General features: G+C 48.7%; 1 protein-coding gene across 1 annotated transcript in view; it reads left to right on the forward strand.

Moving 5' to 3' along the window:
• VAPB (VAMP associated protein B and C) overlaps positions 1 to 19,428 on the forward strand; it is a 285,803-nt gene extending 266,375 nt beyond the window's left edge. The window contains exon 6 of the mRNA XM_085619302.1: positions 18,206 to 19,428. Within this exon, the coding sequence (XP_085475428.1) occupies positions 18,206 to 18,364 (159 nt within the window). The 3' untranslated portion in view covers positions 18,365 to 19,428. The remainder of the gene's footprint in view (positions 1 to 18,205) is intronic.
• The last annotated feature ends 321 nt before the right edge of the window (positions 19,429 to 19,749 follow it).

Consider the following 19,749-nt stretch of genomic DNA (forward strand, 5'->3'; position numbering starts at 1 on the left):
AGGAACGTCGCCAGGCGCCACCGCCCTGCTCTGGGCGACCCCAGTTTTCTGTCCCAACACCCTACCCCCGAGAGCCTGGTTATCCAGGCCTCTACCTCCCAATCCTCCTTCCCGACCGCTCCGCCAGACCGGGATTCCAAGAGACTGGAACAGTTCGGCAAAAAGCTGTTCTCCTCCCTTAGTTTGGGCCTGCGGTCCTTGAACACCGCCTGTCTCTTGGACCGTTATTCCCACTCTCTGTGGGATACGGTGGAGGACGTGCTGCCCCTGTGTCCGGAGGAGGTCCAGACACGACTTACCCAGGTTCTGGCCGATGGGAGGGATGCAGCACGACATGCTATCCGATGTGGGCTTGACACTACGGACTCGCTGGGTAGGGCGATTTCTACCTCAGTGGCGCTTAGACGTCACGCCTGGCTGCGGTCCACGTCCTTTTCGGGCGATGTCCAGAGCACCCTCATGGACATGCCCTTTGATGGCACTCGCCTTTTCGGCGAAAAAGCGGACAGTGCGCTGAATCGCTTTAAGGACTCCCGGGCTACGGCCAAGTCCTTGGGCCTCTCGGCCCCGCGGTCGCAAACTTCCGCCTTTCGTGGCCAAGGAAGGGGTGCCTCCTCACGTACGCCTAGCCACCAGCCGCAGAACCAACCTGCGCGCGGACGTGGACGTGGTTTCCGCCAAGGCGGTTCTGGAGGACGACGCGGTCAGCCCACATCCACCCCGGCAGCATCCGCCTCAAAGCCTTCCTAGTCCGAGCTTTCAGGCCCATTCCACGCCAGTGGGCGGCAGAGTTCGCCATCACCTGCTCCACTGGCGGTCCATCACATCGGACAGGTGGGTGCTGCAAATCGTCCGAAGGGGCTACTCCCTCCCCTTCGAGATGACCCCTCCAGCCATGCCACCGCAGCACCACCGTATCTCGGGGGATCATTTGAATCTTCTCCACGAGGAAGTTTCGGCCCTCTTGGCCAAGGGGGCCGTCAAGCGCGTTCCGAGCCCAGAAGTAGGTCGTGGTTGTTATTCCCACTACTTTCTGGTTCCCAAGAAGGGCAAAGAGAGCCTACGCCCTATCTTGGACCTCCGGAACGTCAATGCCTTCCTCCGGAAGGAAAGGTTCAAGATGTTAACTTTGGCTCAGGTTCTAGCTGCCCTAGACCCTGGAGACTGGATGGTAGCGTTGGACTTGCAGGACGCATATTTACACATCCCCGTCCTGCCGGCCCACCGGCGTTACCTGCGGTTCACGGTGGGCCTAGAGCACTTTCAGTTTACCGTGCTCCCCTTCGGCCTCACCAGCGCCCCTCGGGTGTTCACGAAAGTGATGGCGGTGGTCGCAGCTCATCTGCGCAGATCAGGGGTTCCAGTCTTCCCCTATCTCGACGACTGGTTGTTGAAGGCGGGCTCGCCCCAGGCAGTCGTCTCCCACCTCCAGACTACGGCGGATCTCCTGCATTTGCTGGGGTTTTCCATCAACGTGCCGAAGTCACACCGGAGTCCCTCTCAGAAGCTCCTCTTCATCGGAGCGGTTCTCGATTCGGCTCAGTTCCGGGTCTATCCGCCGGAACAGCGGGTCTGGGATATACAGGCCCTGATTCCCATCTTTCGGCCTCTATCCTGGGTGTCGGTCAGGCTAGTGTTGCGGCTTCTGGGGCTGATGGCCTCCTGCATCCTACTAGTGCATCACGCCAGGCGGCGCATGCGGGCTCTGCAGTGGGACCTGAAGTTTCAGTGGGCCCAGCATCACGGCAACCTGTCCGACCATGTCTTGATCTCGGAGGGCACTGCACAGCAGTTGCAGTGGTGGCTCACGGACCGCGATTGGGTCACGGGCAAGAGCCTCTCCCTTCCCCAACCGGAGCATGTCGTAGTGACGGATGCGTCCCTCCTGGGATGGGGTGGCCATATGGGAGAGGCGGAGATCAGAGGCCTCTGGTCTCCGGCGGAGTCTCGTCTCCACATCAACCTGTTGGAGTTGAGCGATCCGACTTGCACTGAAAGCCTTCCTTCCCTCTGTCAGGGGAAGTGTCGTGCAGGTGTTCACGGACAACACCACCGCCATGTGGTATTGCAACAAACTGGGCGGGGTGGGGTCGTGGACCCTTTGTCAGGAGGCTCTGCGCCTCTGGACGTGGCTGGAACACCAGGGCGTCACCCTGGTGGTTCAACATCTGGCGGGCTCTCTGAACGCCAGAGCAGACGAACTCAGCCGCCGGTGCATGATGGATCACGAATGGCGTCTGAACTCCGAAGTGGCGCAAGGTCTCTTTCAGCAGTGGGGAGAGCCTTGGTTAGATCTCTTCGCCACCGAAGAGAACGCGCAATGTCAGCAGTTCTGCGCGTTGGAATTTCCAAGGCAGCACTCGCTCGGCGACGCTTTTCGTCACGAGTGGAGTTGCGGTCTGTTGTACGCCTTTCCGCCTATACCACTTCTGCCCAGAGTGCTGAAGAAGATCAGGCGCGACCGGGTCCAAGTCATCTTGGTGGCTCCGGATTGGGCACGAAGGTACTGGTATCCCGAGCTATTCAGTATGTTGACCGATCCTCCGATACGTCTGCCCCTTCGGGAGGATCTTCTGTCGCAGCAGCAGGGGACGGTCCTCCACCCGAACCTGTCCAGCCTCCACCTCCATGCGTGGAGATTGAGCGGCGGCAGTTGATGCCATTTGACTTGCCTCCTGAAGTCTGTGATATCATTCTGGCAGCCAGGCGTCCCTCCACAAAGACGGTATACGCCTGCCGGTGGAACAAATTTGTGGCATGGTGCACAGCAAAGGCTGTGGATCCCCTTTCCGCCCCTCTTTCTGAGGTTCTACTGTTTCTTCTTTCTTTGGCCCGGCAGGGCTCTGCCCTGGGCACCCTGACAGGTTATCTTGCTGCCATCTCTGCCTTCTTGCGGCTTCCTGATCAGCCTTCTCTTTTCAAGTCCCCTGTAGTTACACGCTTTCTAAAGGGCATTGCTCACACGTTCCCTCCTGTCCCTTTTGTAATGCCTCAGTGGGACTTGAATCTTGTTCTCACATTTCTAATGTGCGCTCCCTTTGAGCCTCTTCATAATTGTCCTCTTCGTCTGCTGACGCTTAAGACTGCTTTTCTGGTAGCCATCACCTCGGCTAGACGGGTGAGTGAGCTCCAGGCTTTATCTTCAAAGCCTCCTTTTCTCTCTGTTCATCCCGACAAGGTTGTCCTACGGCCTCGTCCCTCCTTTCTTCCAAAAGTGGTGACTCCATTTCATCTTGGGCAGTCTGTCACCTTGCCCACCTGCTTTCCGCCTCCGCATCCTTCCAAAGAGGAAGAGAGGCTACACCGTCTGGACCCAAAACGTGCGCTCTCCTTTTATCTGGACCGCACAAAGCAGTTCCGGGTGGACGACCAACTTTTCGTTGGATACGTGGGTGCTAAGAAGGGGAAAGCTGTGCACAAACGGACCATCTCTCGGTGGGTCGTTTTGTGCATCAAAATGTGTTACTCCTTGGCAAAAAAGGACGCTCCTGTTGGGCTGCGCGCCCATTCTACTCTGGCCACGGCGGCTACCACTGCTTTGGGACGGGGTGTCCCTTTGCAGGACATCTGTCAGGCGGCAACGTGGGCTTCGCTACACACGTTTGCCAGGCATTATTGCCTTGACAGCCAAGTCTGGAGGGATGGCTTCTTTGGCCGTTCTGTCCTCCAGGACTTTCTGGTGTGATCTTGGTTCGCAGACCCACCACCGGGGATGGTATTGCTTGGGTATCTATTCTAAGGTGAGGAATCTAACTAACGTGTTTCTTTCAGATGAACAAGTTACTTACCTTCGGTAACGATGTATCTGTAAGAAACATTAGTTAGATTCCTCACCGACCCACCCATCCTCCCCGTTCTGCGAACTGACATCTAGGGTTAAGGTTATCCTTTTCAGGCCCCTAGATTTTATTTTTGGCACCAGTGTCGGTCTTTGCATGGCTCTGCGTTCCTGGTGCGGAAAGCTATGTACAAGAACTGATGTCAGCGCGCGAGGGCAGCGTCTAAGTACTCCGACGTCATTCCGGCGCACGACGCCGACGACGGACGCGGAGCCGCAGACGACGCCTAGCGACGCGCAAGGGGTATTGCAGACGAAAAATCTTCCGGATCCAGTCTGACGCCTGGGGATTTTCTAAGGTGAGGAATCTAACTAATGTTTCTTACAGATACATCGTTACCGAAGGTAAGTAACTTGTTCATCACAGGGACTTTCACTTTTATTTCTCTCCTTATCCTTTTCGTTATTGCTTTATCTTTTGCTTATGGTCTGATAGCGCCAAGATGCTCCTTGGAGTGGATGTAGCGCTTTATAAATAAATTCATTCATTCATTCAAGATGCCCTTTGTCGTGCATTGTACATTAAATCCCACACTGGCATCAGAGCGGGTTTAATGTGCTGAGAAGTTTGATGCCAAACTTCTCAGTCTTCAGTGTAGCCATCATGGTGCTGTGGAAGTCGTGTTGACGATCTCCCAGCACCATATGCTCTTAAATGGCAGCACTGCGCTTACAGTGCCCAGGAATAGACCTGGGTACGGTAGAGGCACAGGGCACCTGTACCCACACCACTGGCGTAGGGCACCCAGCTAGAGGGGTGACTGATGTATGCCAGGGCAGTGTGTGTTGTGGGTATGGCACACAGGGATGTGTGCCATGTCGATTCTGTTTTGTTCTGCACCCAGACACGCAAGGGCAGTGTGTGTGTGTTTGTGTTTGTGAGGGTACAGGGCCTCTAAGGTTGGCACAATGAGTGCTGCAGCCCTTAGGGGCCTTCTCTGGTCACAGGGTCCTGGGTATCTAGTGTACCATTTACATGGGGCTGACATGTGGCCAGAGATGCCAATTGGGTTTATGCTCCAACACAGTTTTAGGGAAGGAACATAGGCCCTGGGTACCTGATTGGCAGGATCCCAGGGCACACTCGGTCAAAGTACATCAGCAATTCAGCAAAAAGTAGGGGCATACCATGCAAGAAAGATGGCACGTTCTCACACAGGCCTTTCACTGTCCAAGACAGAAGCAGCCACTGCAGGTTGGCCCAGCAAAGCAGTTGTTCCTTCTTGCAGCTTTTCCGGCTCTTCTTGGCAGTCTTCTTGATCCAGATGAGTTCTAAAGTTCAGGGGTCTGGGCCCCAGTATTTGTACACAAAAATCATTTGATCTTCCAGGCAGGGGATGTCTGTGCCTGGCCAGAACCAGTTCAGCCGTCTCTGGTGTAAATTCCTGGCAGGATGTGTAGACTGTTTTGTCAGAGGCAGATCAGGCCCTTTGAGGTGCAAGGAAATCTCCTCCCTCTTCCCCCATCGCAGCCCAGGTTTATTTAGCCCAGGTTTATTTAGCCCCTTCCTGACCTACCTAGATTATCGGGAGCCACCCTGCTTCCTAGCCATCTGTCGTCCAAAACCCAGACAGGCAATCCACATTCCAGCAGAGGCACACGGGATGACCAAGCAAAATAATACCCACTTTCTAAAAGTGGCCTTTATGAACTCAGAATGAAAAGGACACCCTCACTAAAGGCTGCGTCTTCAGACGCTGAGTTCAGGCATACCAAGCTTTATTCACGTATACCTTTATTGGGCTACGTACGTGGGTGGCACAATCCGTGCTGCAGGCCCACGAGCAGCGGTTGACTAACAAGCCCCGGCACCCGCAGTGCCCTTTACTGGGGACTGACAAGTAAATCAAACATCCAATCATAACACAATTTACCACAGGAGCACCAGCAATTTACCACTGATTGGCAGTGCGAAAAGCTCGCAGAAACGTTACACCAGCAAAAACAGGTAAAAACACGGAGGGCAGAAAGAAAAAACTCAGGGGAAACACGCCAAAAGATGCCAAATCTAACAATTACCAATTCACAGTACTACTGTTTGGAGTCACAACTGCTCCCAAAGTATTTACCAAATGCCTGGCAGTAGTCGCAGCTCATCTGAGAAGACAGCATATCCACGTCTTCCCTTATCTAGATGACTGGCTCATCAAAGCAGAACTTACCACAAGTGTCGCCAGCACACTCAAGCCACAATTCACTTACTACACCAGCTAGGGTTTGAGGTGAATGCGCTAAAATTTCACCTACAACCTTCAAACGCACAAACTTATTTGGGAGCCGCCATAGACTCAAAAAGCTCTAGCCTCTCCCACTGCAGCCAGAATTCACAGCATTGTCTATTCTCACTCAGTTTCAGCCCAACCACTCATTACCAGCCAGAGTCTTCATGCAACTACTGGGAATGATGGCATCTTGCATTATAATCATCCCCCATGCAAGACTTCACTTGCGTCCCCTTCAAGAATGTTTAGCTAGTCAGTGGAACCAGTCGCAGGGTCATTTAAACGATCTAGTTTTGATAGACGGCCGCACCCATCGCTCTGTGCAGTGGTGGAACCCACAAAATGTATCCAAAGGCGGCCTCTCACCGACCCTGTTCCACAGATAGTGCTAACATCAGACGCATCGCTCACTGGTTGGGGGCTCACTTGCAGGATCACACAATCCAAAGATTGTGGAGTCTGAAGCACAACATTCTGCATATAAATCACCTAGAACTCCTAGCAGTCTTTCTAGAGCTCAAAGCCCTTTAAATTCACCTTGTAGGCAAAGCTGTCCTAGTCCGCATGGACAACATGACAGTTATGTACTATATCCAAAAACAGGGGGAGACACTCTTACCAACTGTCACGCCTAGCACAATCCATTTGGAAATGGGCTATACAAAACCTTCCAGGAATAAAGTATCAGATTGTAGACCTTCTCAGCAGACAGAAGCAGCAAATCCACGAATGGGAACTTCATCCTCAGGTTCTCCTCCCCTACTTTCAGTAATGGGGATTTCCTCAGATAGACCTGTTAGCCACAGCAGAAAATGCAAAAGGCCCAAACTTCACCTTCAGGTTCCCACACCCACTCTCCAAAGGCAATGCCCTATGGATGAACTGATCTGAAAGAAACATGTTAGTTATAGATTCCTTACCTTAGAATTACCCCCAGGCGTCAGACTGAATCTGTAAAGTTTTTTACTTAGCAGTACCTCTGCACGTCGGAAGGTGGCATTGGTCGGCTCCGCGTTCGTCGTCGTGGTCGCCGGGATAACGTCGCGGCAGCTACTTAGTCGCCGCCCTCGTGCGCTGACGTCAGTTTTCTTTTTCTGCGCCAGCCATCGCAGATCCGGGAAGAGCGGTACCTCAGTAATTTTTGACTCGTTTTCTCTGACATTTCTAGATGTCTTGTTTCGAGGCTCCGACTCCGAACAGGTGCACGAGGGATGTCCGGTTTCAAGGCCTGCGGTTCCTGTACCCGATTGATGTCGGTGATGGACCCGCACCGCGTGTGCCTCTTTTGCCTGGAGTGCGACCATGACCCCAAGTCGTGCTCCGACGGTCAGTTGTTGATGCCGAAGGCTTTGCGGGAGTGGTCCCGAAAGCTGCTTGGACGATGGCAGTCTGCACCGTGCCGTTCAAGGTTCCGGTCGAGAGGGAGGTTGAGGGACCGGTCGCGGAGCCACCATCAGTCCGGCTCGAAGTCTTCGCACTGGGGTCTGGTAAGTCGAAGCATAAGAAGAAGTCGAAGAAGCATAGTCGCTCTTCGCCTCCTCGTCGGTCGGCCGACTCGACGAGGCGTGCGTCGTCGGCGCAGAGCGACTCAGAGCTTCACTCCCTTTCCGGGACCCGGAGCGACCCCTGCCCAGCTTTGTACGTTCTATGAGGCGATGCATGCCATCTTTGAGCGGACCAACCCCGCCGGCGCGCCTTCGCGCCCCACGGACTCGGTTGGGGGGGCCTAGGTCTTAGCTGCCGGCGGCTCCTGTCCCGCCACCGCAGGCCCCCCTTGGATCCAGGCCTGGATCCGGATCGGCGTCGATAGACCTTATTATGCCCCCACCGTCGCTGCTTCTGACTGCACCACTACCGTGCCAGACGCTGGTCACCCACGAAACCCCCCCTCCTTGGCCAGCGTCGACCCCAGCCTCCTTCCTGACGTAGACACCGCGCCGGACCGGCATCAATCGCCGGGTGGGGTTTTCATGCCCCTGTTCACTTCTGGGGCCCCTTTCCAACCACAGGGGCAAGCAGAAGAAGAAGAGGACGACTGGGAGGGGTCAGGTGACCCTCTAACTGACCAGCTTGGTTCTGAACAGGACTGGAGAGCGGAACTAGGGGATGCCAGTGGTCTTGACACTTCACCCGACCGTGGCATGTTGTCTCTTCCTACCGTGGCTACAGGAGGGAGCCTCATACGCTGTGGTATTGCGTAGGGCGGCCAAGGCTCTCAACCTCCCTACGGTGACGGTGACGGTCAGGACTAACCTCCTTACTGAGGTGCTTCAACCGGCGGCAAGCTTTTCGGAGCCCCTGCTTCCGTTTAATGAGGCCCTCACTGACATCCTTTTGGGCACCTGGTCCAGGCCCAACACGGGGGCACCCGTGGACAGGATGATCGCCCAACGCCACCACCTGGCTCTGGGCGACCCCACTTTCCTCTCCCAACACCCCACCCCGGAGAGTTTGGTGGTCCAAGCCTCCAACTCCAAAAGCGCCTTCCCTACCGCTCCACCGGAAAGGGAATCCAAGAAGCTGGACCATTTTAGGAAGAACATGTGGGCTGAACACTGCCGACTCTCTGGGCAGGACTATTTCAACGTTGGTAGCGCTTCGTCGCTTCGCCTGGATGAGGTCCACTGGCTTTTCAGGGGATGTTCAGAACACCTTGATGGACATGCCCTTTGATGGCCGTCGCCTCTTTGGCAACAAAGCAGACAACACCCTAGAGTGCTTCAAGAACTCACGGGCTATGGCCAAGTCCCTTGGCCTCTCCTCCCGTCCGGCACAGTCTGCTTTTTACCCCTTTTGTTGCTACGGGAAGAGGTGCTCCTCAGGGGGCCAGCGGGTGGACCAGTCTCCCAAACCCTTCTCTGCAGCAACCACCAAGCCTTCCTAGTCCGAAGGGGCTACTCCCTCCCCTTCGAGACTACCCCTCCAGCCATGCCACCTCGTTACCACCGTATGTCGGAGGATCATCTGGCACTTCTCCAGCAGGAAGTTATGGCTGTCTTGGCCAAGGGAGCCATCAAGCGCGTTCCTGTCCCAGAAGTAGGTCGTGGTTGCTACTCCCACTACTTTCTGGTTCCCAAGGAGGACAAGGGCCTGTGTCCTATCTTGGATCTCAGGGACATCAATTGCTTTCTCCGGAAGGGGAAGTTCAAGATGCTCACGCTTGCTCAGGTCTTGTCTGCCCTCGGCCCGCAAGACTGGATGGTAGCGTTGGACTTGCAGGACGCTTATTTTCACATCCCCGTCCTGCCGGCCCACCGGCGTTACCTGCGGTTCACGGTAGGCCAGGAGCATTTTCAGTTTACCGTGCTCCCCTTTGGCCTTACCAGCGCCCCTCGGGTGTTCACGAAAGTGATGGCCGTGGTCGCAGCTCATCTGCTCAGATTAGGGGTTTCAGTCTTCCCCTATCTCAACGACTGGCTGTTGAAGGCGGGCTCGCCTCAGACAGTCGTCTCCCACCTCCAGACTACGGCCGACCTCCTGCATCTGCTGGGGTTCTCCATCAATGTGCCGAAGTCGCACCTGACTCCCACTCAGAAGCTCCTCTTCATCAGCGCAGTTCTAGACACGGCGCAGTTTCGGGTCTATCCTCTCGAACAGTGAGTCCGGGACATTCGGGCTATGATTCCGATCTTTCAGCCCTTGTCCCAGGTTTCGGTCAGAATGACCCTGAGGGTGCTGGGCCTCATGGCCTCCTGTATTTTTCTGACCAATCATGCCAGGTGGCATATGCAGGCTCTACAGTGGGACCTGAAGTTACAGTAGGCGCAGCATCGGGGGAATCTGTCCGACTACGTTCAGATGTCAGAGGGCACTGATCAACAACTGCAGTGGTGGCTCACGAACCAGGATTGGGTCAGTGGCAGATCCCTCTCCCTTTTCCAACCCGACCACACTGTGGTGAATGATGCCTCCCTTCTGGGGTGGGTCGGCCACATTGGAGAGGCGGAAATCAGAGGCCTCTGGTCTTCGGCAGAGTCAGAGTTTCACATCAACCTTCTGGAGCTCTTGGCGATCCGTCTTGCACTGAAGGCATTCCTTTCCTCTGTCCGGGGAAGAGTAGTGCAGGTGTTCACAGACCACCGCCATGTAGTATTGCAACAAATGGGGCGTGGTGGGGTCGTGGACCCTATGTCAGGAGGCCCTTTGCCTCTGGACGTGGCTGGAACATCAAGGCATTTCCTTAGTGGTTCAACACCTGGCAGGTTCTCTGAACGCCAGGGGGGACAAACTCAGCAGCAGGTGCATGATGGATCACGAATGCCGTCTTCACTCAGAGGTGGTGCAAGGTCTCTTTCAACAGTGGGTAGACCCTTGGTTAGATCTATTCGCCACCGAAGAGAACGCGGAATGTCAGCAATACTGTGCGTTGGAATTTCCAAGGCGGCACTCGCTCAGCGACGCTTTTCGTCTCGAGTGGAGTTGCGGTCTGTTGTACGCCTTTCTGCCTATACCACTTCTGACCAGAGTGCTGAAGATCATGCGCGACCGGGCCCAAGTCATTCTTGTGGCTCCGGATTGGGCACGAAGAGTCTGGTATCCCGCGCTGCTCAACATGGCCATCGATCCTCCGATCTTCCTGAAGAGGCAGGCGGATCTTCTGTCGCAGCAGCAGGCGACGGTCCTCCACCCGAACCTGTCCAGTCTCAACCTCCTTGCGTGGAAATTGAGCGGCGGCAGTTGACTTCTTTCGACCTGCCTCCTGAAGTCTGTGATGTAATCTTGGCAGCCAGGCGTCCCTCCACAAAGACGTTATACGCCTGCAGGTGGAACAAATTTGTGGCATGGTGCACAGCAAAGGCTGTGGATCACCTTTTTGCCCCTCTCTGAAGTTCTCTTGTTCCTTTTCTCTTTAGGCCAGCAGGGCTCTGCTCTGGGCACTATCGAGGGCTACGTTTCAGCCAGATCAGCCTTTTCTTTTCAAGTCCCCTGTAGTTAACTGTTTCCTGAAAGGCTTAACTCCTCTCTTACCTCCAATTCCTTTCGTTATGCCAAGTGGGACTTGAGTCTTGTACTAACTTACTTAATGTGCGCTCTTTGAGCCGCTTTTTAACTGTCCTTTACATCTCTTGACTCTTAAGACTGCTTTCCTGGTAGCAATCACTTCTGCTAGAAGGGTGAGTGAGCTCCAGGCTCTTTCCTCAAAGCCTCCTTTCCTGTCTGTTCACCCAGACAAGGTGGTTCTCCGAATCCGTCCATCCTTTCTTCCTAAGGTGGTCACTGCCTTCCACATCGGGCAGACCATTACTTTGCCCACCTTCTTTCCTCCTCCGCATCCTTCAAAGGAAGAAGAGAGGCTCCACCGTCTGGACCCAGACGTGCGCTGTCCTTCTATCTGGATCGCACAAAACAGTTCGGGGTGGATGATCAACTTTTTGTTGGCTACACGGGTGGAAAGAAGGGTCGGGCCGTACACAAACGCACCATTTCTCGATGGGTCGTGTTGTGTATTAAGGCTTGTTACTCTCTAGCTAAAAAGGAGCCTCCAGTGGGGCTACGCGCTCACTCCACCAGCGCGATGGCAGCCACTACTGCCTTGGGAATAGGAGTGCCTCCGAATGACATCTGTCAGGCGGCCACGTGGGCATCGCTGCACACGTTCACCAAACACTACTGCCTGGACAGCCAAGTCCGGAGAGACGGCTTCTTTGGCTGTTCTGTTCTCCAGGACTTTATGGTGTGATCTTGTTTCGCAAACCCACCACCGGGGTTGGTATTGCTGAGGTATCTGTTCTAAGGTACGGAATCTATAATTAATGTGTTTCTTTCAGATGCAGAAGTTACTTACCTTCGGTGACGATACTTCTGTAAGAAACATTAGTTATAGATTCCTTACCGCCCCACCCATCCTCCCCGTTCTGCGAACTGATTTCTAGGGTTAAGGACCTCCTTTCAGGGCCATAGTTTTGTGCACCAATGGTCAGTGTCTTGCAGGGCTCTGCGTTTCTGGCATGGAAAGTCGTGTACACAACTGACGTCCGCGCGCGAGGGCAGCGTCTAAGTAGCTGCTGCAACGTCATCCCGGCGACAACGACGACGCCCACGAACTCGGAGCCGGCCCACGCCACCTTTCGACGCGCATAGGTACTGCTGACAAACTTTCCGGGTCCAGTCTGACGCTTGGGGGTAATTCTAAGGTAAGGAATCTATAACTAACTGATGTTTCTTACAGATATTTTGTTACCGAAGGTAAGTAACTTGTGCGTCAGGAATATTTGCCTACTCTTTTCCGCCTCTCCCACTTATTCCACTGGTAGTTCGGAAGGTCAGGCAAACATCCCTTACACGAAGTCTCGTAGCTCCAACATGGGCATGTCAACCCAGGTTCACCACCCTGCTGGAACTGTCAATATTTCCACACCAAAAGTTGCATCTCGCCTCCAGTCTCCTTACTCCGAGTCATAAGAGAAATCAGGCATCCAAATCCTAAAGAACTGAAACTGCCTATCTGGATCATAAAGTCATGGAGTTTGGATATTTACCACCAGACTGTAGGAATATCCTAAAAGAGGCTAGAAAGCCTACTAATAGAGCATGTTGTGCAGCTAAATGGAAACGATTTGTTATCTATTGTAACAATAACAATATCAATCCTCTTGATGCTTCTGTACAAAACATCATCTGTTACATTTACAGCAATGTCGATTAGCCTACACATCCATTCGCTTACATCTAGCAGCAGTAGCTGCTTACTTACAAAACAGGCAACACTTATCTCTTTTCAGAGTACCAGTGATGAAGCTTTATGCAAGGATTAAAAAGAGTAATATCACCAAGTGTCCCACCCGCACCAGTGTGGAACCTAAACATAGTTCTTACAAGACTAATGAGTCCACCATTTGAACCAATGCGTAGGTGCCAATTACAATTCCTCTCATGGAAAGTTGCTTTCCTCATCGCAATAACGTCACTGAAGAGAGTTAGTAAACTCCAGGCATTAACTATATAAGAGCCTTTCTTTCAGCTTCACAGAGACAATGTGGTTCTTCGCACCAATCTGAAATTTCTCCCTAAAGTAGTTTCTGCCTTTCATATCAATCAGTTGAGCCTGTGTTTTTTCCTCAATCTGATTCTGTGGCAGAACGAGCTCTACACACCCTAGAAGAGCTCTACTTTATTACGTTGAAAAAAAAACAAAATTTCGCAAAGCATAGCACTCTTTTTTGCTTTCTCTCCACCACACAAAGTTAATCCAATATCCAAATCAGGCACTGCAAGATAGATCGTAAACTGTATCCAAACATGTTATGTGAAAGCAAAAAGAACTTTGCTAATACCCCCGTAGAGCGCATTCCACTTGCAAAATATTGGCTACTATGACGTTTGGGAATATTCCCCTAGTTGATATCTGTAAGGCAGCAACATGGTCTACTCTGCACACATTCACCAAACACTATTGTGTAGATGTGTTAGCGAGGCAACAAGCTGATGTAGGCCAAGCAGTAATTGGAACACTGTCAGACTACAACAACTACAGGTTAGCCACCGCTTTGGGAGTATACTGCTGTATAGTCTATGCAAAGCATGTGATCTACATCTCGCATGCCTCGAATGGATAATGTTACTTACCTAGTAAGCATCTGTTCTTAGCATGTAGAGCTGTAGATTCACATGCACCCACCCGCCTCCCTGGTCTCCTGTAGTTGTTGCAGTTTCTCAGTTTACATACATACGCATGGACATCTCTATTTTACACTTACTAACTCCCTTCTCACTCTCCGCGGGAAAGAATCCGGTCACAACACTAGATGGCAGAAGTATGCAAAGCTTGTGAATCTACCCAGTAAGCATGCCAAGAACACATGCTTACAGGGTAAGTAACATTATCCATATATCCTTAAAGAGGTATCCAGGCCTACTAATCGGACCTGCTTTGCTGCCAAATGGAAAGGATTTGTTAACTATTGTCAATCCAAAAATCTTGATCCATTAGCTGCTAAAATACAAGACATTGTCTGCTGCTTAATTCATTTACAAATATCAGGTCTAGCGTTCATACAAAAAAAGCTACACCTGACAGCTGTAGCTGCTTCTCTTTAAAATAGACAACACACTTCCTTGTTCAGAATTCTAGTTGTCAAAGCCTACTAGGGGAATCGAGTCATTCCTCCTAGAGCTTCATTAGCTCCCACATAGAACCTCATTATGGTTTTAAAAAGACTAATGGGCCCTCTATTTGATCCACTCCAGTATTTATCATGGAAGGAAACCTTTCTCGTCGCTATCACTTCACTCAGAAGAGTCCTTGAGCTCCAGGCATTAACATTGGAAGAACCATTGTTCAAAATACATAAAGATTGGATGGTGCTTCGTACTAATACTACATTTTTACCTAAGGTGGTCTCACAATTCCATCTTAAATAGTCTGTTGTACTACCTGTTTTTTCTTCCACAACCTGACTGTTACAGTAAGGGCATTACATACCTTAGATTTAAAAAGAGCTCTAATGTATTATATTGACAGAACTAAACCATTTAGAAAGACATTTATATGTTGCTTACACAACCACACAAAGGAAAGGCCATCTCAAAATCAGGCATTACAAGATAGATTGTTACATTTTTCCAAACATGCTATGCGGAAACAAAAAACTTAACTTGTTCCTCCCAAAGCTCACTCCATTCGTAAAAAAAGGAGCTTCAATGGCCTTCCTAGGAATTATACCTATAGCTGACATAATAAGGCAGCTACATGGTATACCCCTCATACGTTTAGAGAACATTACTTAGTAGATGTATTAGCACGCCGACAAGCCAATGTAGGACAAGCAGTCCTACGGACAATTTTTCAAACCACTAACTCCCACATATTTGCCACCGCTTAGGGAGGAGAACTGCTTTATTGTCAATGCTAATCTAATCCCAGCGAATCTGAACCAAAAGAGTGTATTAACAGTGTGTTCTGTAATCATAAACTAATAGACAGAGGCCTATTCCATGAAAATATCTTCAAAACTGAACAAGTGATTGGGTCAGGTTTTACCAGTGTACATTTCTTTGGAAACGCATAGCTTTAAACATGACACAGAACTGAGTCCTCTCTTTAATGAATCTTAATAGAAGTAGCAAATCAAGTGGAGGATCCACGTACACTAGTCTGCCCAGTTGGTTAGAAAAGATTCAGTATGGTGGAATTAGTCTTTGTGTGTGCTAGGATCTGATCCAACTCTGCAGGCTGCACTGGATGCTTGAGGCTTCAGATTGCCGTGCAAGAGTTTCTTTCAGAGCTATAAGCAGCATCTCTTCTGGTGACTGTTCTTGGGTATATGGAAACCTTCGTCAAATTGGGGTATCACCTGAAAACTGAGCTCTCCTATCTCACCATGCATTCTAAAATGGTGGTGGGACAGTATTGCATTCTGTTGAAACCGCCTGGTTTCTCTGTTAGCAATGAAGACTTGCTAAAAATGAGCATTCTGATAAAGCCAGACCAAGTTGGAAACATCCAGTTCGGTCTGAGGTGAATCTCCAGTAGAACGTGAATTGGTGGTATTGGAGAGAGAACGTAAACAGTGGAGGGGGGAATGTTGGTGGCCAGCTGTATTACCCCCTCATCACAGATTAAAGGTGGACCATAAATGTGAGAGCAGAGAAACTCGTTAGGTCAACTGGGCAACTGAAGAGGAAGGGTGAAAGCAGATTTTGCACAAACCAGAGAAGGAATTGCAGATGGGAGGTTTTGAGGACTTTCAAAGCTATATTCCAATTGGAAGACGGGGAGTGAGGGCAAAAGAGTTAAGCGTAGGAATAGCAAATTTCTCCACATGATTTTGGCCGTTAAAATTACTGAAACATTCAGGGGTTGCGGAAGACCTACCTTGTCCCATGACTGTGATTAAAGCAAGAAGGCTACTTGGAAAAGGCCCTTGGAGCAGAAAAGGGGGGAGGGGCAGGAATTAAGTTGTAACACAGTAGATGGAGATAACAAGAGTAGGCATCAAAATGAGAGATTTGACCCTTAATAGGATCTACCCCGACCAGAGATGTGACCCAAAATAAAATTCAAGAACTGCAAGCCTTTAAGAATGATCATGTGACCTGGGGATTAAATAGTGCGCAGTTATTTGTTTCTGTAATGCATTTTGTATGGTAACACTGATAAGTTGATGAGAATTTAGCTTTGGCAATGTTTTTCTTCCTCATTAAAATGATTGATTAAAAAAAAAAATGGCTTTGACTTGTATTCTAAAGATCTTATAAATCGCAGTCAGCCCAGTATATAACTTGGTTGTTACTTACAAAAGGCATTGCTGTGAGTAGGGGCTCTGCATACATCAGTATCCTATCTCTCTCTCCTCTTATTCAAGTGATTTAGTGAGCTCTTAGTATATCAAATAGCAATTAATATATGCCTAAATCGATTTAATTTTAGAAAAACCCTACCACTAAATTATTCCTATTTGTTGATGATTGTATTTGACACATTCATATCCGGACTAATATTTTATTCAAGAAGTTGCATTTGACTATGTCTTGTATTCCAAAATAGAAAGTAATTCTTGATAAACTTCTTGTTCTGTCAAACGTTAATTAGTGAGAGGGACAGTTGGTTTATTCAGATAACTGAAAGCAAAGAAGTGCTATATTTAGGGTTAATTACTCTAGATTTTATTTGATGCTCAAAGTCTTTGAAAATGGGATTCATTGTTTTTGAGTCATCTTGCCTGTTTATAATTATGCTTTTCTACTTGGCAATGTGAACGATTTTGAATTGCGAAGTTCTGAATTAATAGATTAGTTCACTTGTCACTTTAAGGCGGCAAGAAGTTGGAACACACTGTCTCATTAAGGTGTATTGGTTTCCAGTCTCCGGTTTTACAAATGATCAGCTGTCATGAAAAGAACATCTTTATTTTTATGTCCAACTGAAACATGGGCCTGAGGGGAAGTAACTATATTGACTTCATAAATTACCTTCACACATTAGTCTTTGCATTGTTTTGTGGAACAATCCATTGAAATCTATCTGATGTCAAGCTACCAAGTGTACAAGGTTTTCATGATTTAAGAGGCAGATTAGTTTATGAATCATGAATTCAAAAAATGAGTCGCAAGATTCATTTTGTTGCAGATGGCTCAAGTTAAATTCTTCCATGTACAATAAGAATAATAAACTCTGTCCACATCATATTTCTGAACACATTTAAAACCTTTACCACCATTGTTAAAACTGCAAAATAAATCCCGGAGTTTGAAACTGTTGATAGGAAAAGCACAATAACACATTTCTAACAAAAGTCGTTCTGTTGGCTAGTTTTCAAAGGCATACTTTATCATTAGCAGTTTACACTATACAGCAGAAAATAATTAGTGTGAATGCCGCCTTCAGATGTCCAGGATCTCTTTTGAATCAATGGTAAATATTTTAGAAAAATCAGGGGCAGAAGAATCCAAAGTGTCAGACTCTCTGATTTATTCTGCTGACGATGCAGAAATGTTCATGGTGCCAGCCACAGAAGGATTCAAAACTATCAAATCATATGGTGGGTGAAGTCAGTAAATATGGAATGCTCTTAAATCTTTTTTAGGTCTCGCCTGCCAGACAGCTTTTTTACTGTGTGGGTGAAAACCTTTTGTGGACCACTCAAATTTACAGTGGGCTTGAAATCCACCCATTATTTACCAGCGGTTGGCTTGTCCAGCACCTGTATGCTTCTTATTTGAATACTTGCTTTCCACTTGTTTTTGTCATTCAGTAGGCATGCACATGTGTGGTGATGCTTTGTCTCACATAAATCATCACGTGAATCTTGTAACCGTTTAATACATATTTCGTTATCAGTTTTGTTTATTTTTTATTTGCTGATGCTGTACAGCATCGGCAAAAAGCATTATGCCTTAAGTGTTGACAAAGCCAATAGGTCATAAAGGTAATACCTATTGGCTTATCCAAGGACATGGGCAAGTTGAAGATTTCTTATCTATCATGACTGGATGTTGAAGAAGACGTGCTGTTTGTTTGTGCTTCATCTTAATAACTTTGTGTTCATTCTATGATGCATCAGGAGCTCCAAATCTGTTTGATGTGATACTTTTAATTGTTTATTTTCTTTTAAGAAGCAGATCAGATAAACATTCTCCATTTAGTAAGCACATAGAAAGATTTGTGTTACTTAAAACTGCCTGTTCTGTTCCCTCTTTTCTGTAGGATGATGAAGGACTACGGATGAGAAGGGCACCGCAGACAAGTCACACTGTATCTACTTCATCAGCCATGATCAAGGACGAAGGACTGAACACACGACTACTCGCTCTTGTGGTGTTGTTCTTTATTATTGGTGTAATTATAGGAAAGGTAGCCTTGTAGAGGCAGCATGCAGTGGGTTGTAAATTGGATTGATGGATCTGCCATATCATGGGAATAAAATTATTCATAACAATGTTTAAAAAAAATGTATGACATCTCACAGGTCTTGCCTTTAAATTACCCCTGCACAATATAACATAATCTTCTAAGGAAAAAGAAATTGTACAGTGAGTGATTTACAAAAAAGAATGTTCTTGATTAAATGACCCGGAAAATCATGATTAATACTGTAACGGCATATTGTAAATGTCATTTTAAACATTTTTAGACCTTGGTACATGTTGCTGGATTTTCCTCTTTTAAAAAAAAAAGTTAAGAAATTATTCCTCGTCTGCAGGAGCTGGCCCACCTCAGAACGTTTGTAACCAGACAGTGCAGGCGTGGTTAATAACTTCTGAAAAAAAATGTGCACATTAATGATAATTCCACCATGCCACCCATAAGTTTGAAAGTCTGTCAGTATCTTCGATAAGTTGAACTAGTAACCAATTTCTTGAACTTCAAACGGAAACCTTGTGAATCGAAGAACTTGTGTGTGTGGCTGTCAAACGTGCTAGTCAGTCATGGTAAGAGATTTGTTTGACTGCGCACTCTGTTGGGATTGAGGTCAGTGTTTTGTCCTCTTAAAGGGACCGAGCTTCATTGCCATTGGTTGCATTTAGTCAAATTGAAACTGTTATTTAGAGATGTTTAATGCAGGTTTATCTTATTTAATGTATTTCATCTCGTGTACCCCTTACTGTCAAGATCATGACTAATAGAATGGCATGAAAAGGCACCTGTTCCCGAAACTGGTGGATAGTACAAAATATATGCTGCTGAAGAGCTACTGGATTTCTCTACCCCTTCTGTTGTCTTGGGCACTACATAACTATTAATGCATCTTGGAGCATCTGGGAAAATAGCAATCAGGATTTCTTTTTTTATGTAAATAAAATAACATTTTATCTGGGATAACAAATTATTAGTAGGAAACTAGCTCTTTGCCGTAAAGACCAATCCTCTTTGACAATGTAACATCCTTGAAGCATAAAAATACTAAATAAAGCTCCCCAAGTAACCAAGTTGAGTAGTTATCTTTTTTCCAATATCAAGCTGTCAGATGTTCATAAAATATGATCTGAAAGAAACACGTTAGTTAGATTCCTCACCTTAGAATATCCCCAGGCGTCAGACTGGATCCGGAAGATTTTTCGTCAGCAATACCCCTTGCGCGTCGCTAGGCGTCGTCTGCGGCTCCGTGTCCGTCGTCGGCGTTGTGCGCCGGAATGACGTCGTCGGAGTACTTGGACGCCGCCCTCGCGCGCTGACGTCAGTTCATCTTTTTTCCGTGCCAGTAAGCGCAGATCCGGGAGAGCTACCCCTTTTAGTCTTTTTTGACTACA

Source organism: Triturus cristatus, chromosome 7, assembly GCF_964204655.1.
Source record: "Triturus cristatus chromosome 7, aTriCri1.1, whole genome shotgun sequence".
NCBI classification, from domain to species: Eukaryota; Metazoa; Chordata; class Amphibia; order Caudata; family Salamandridae; genus Triturus; species Triturus cristatus.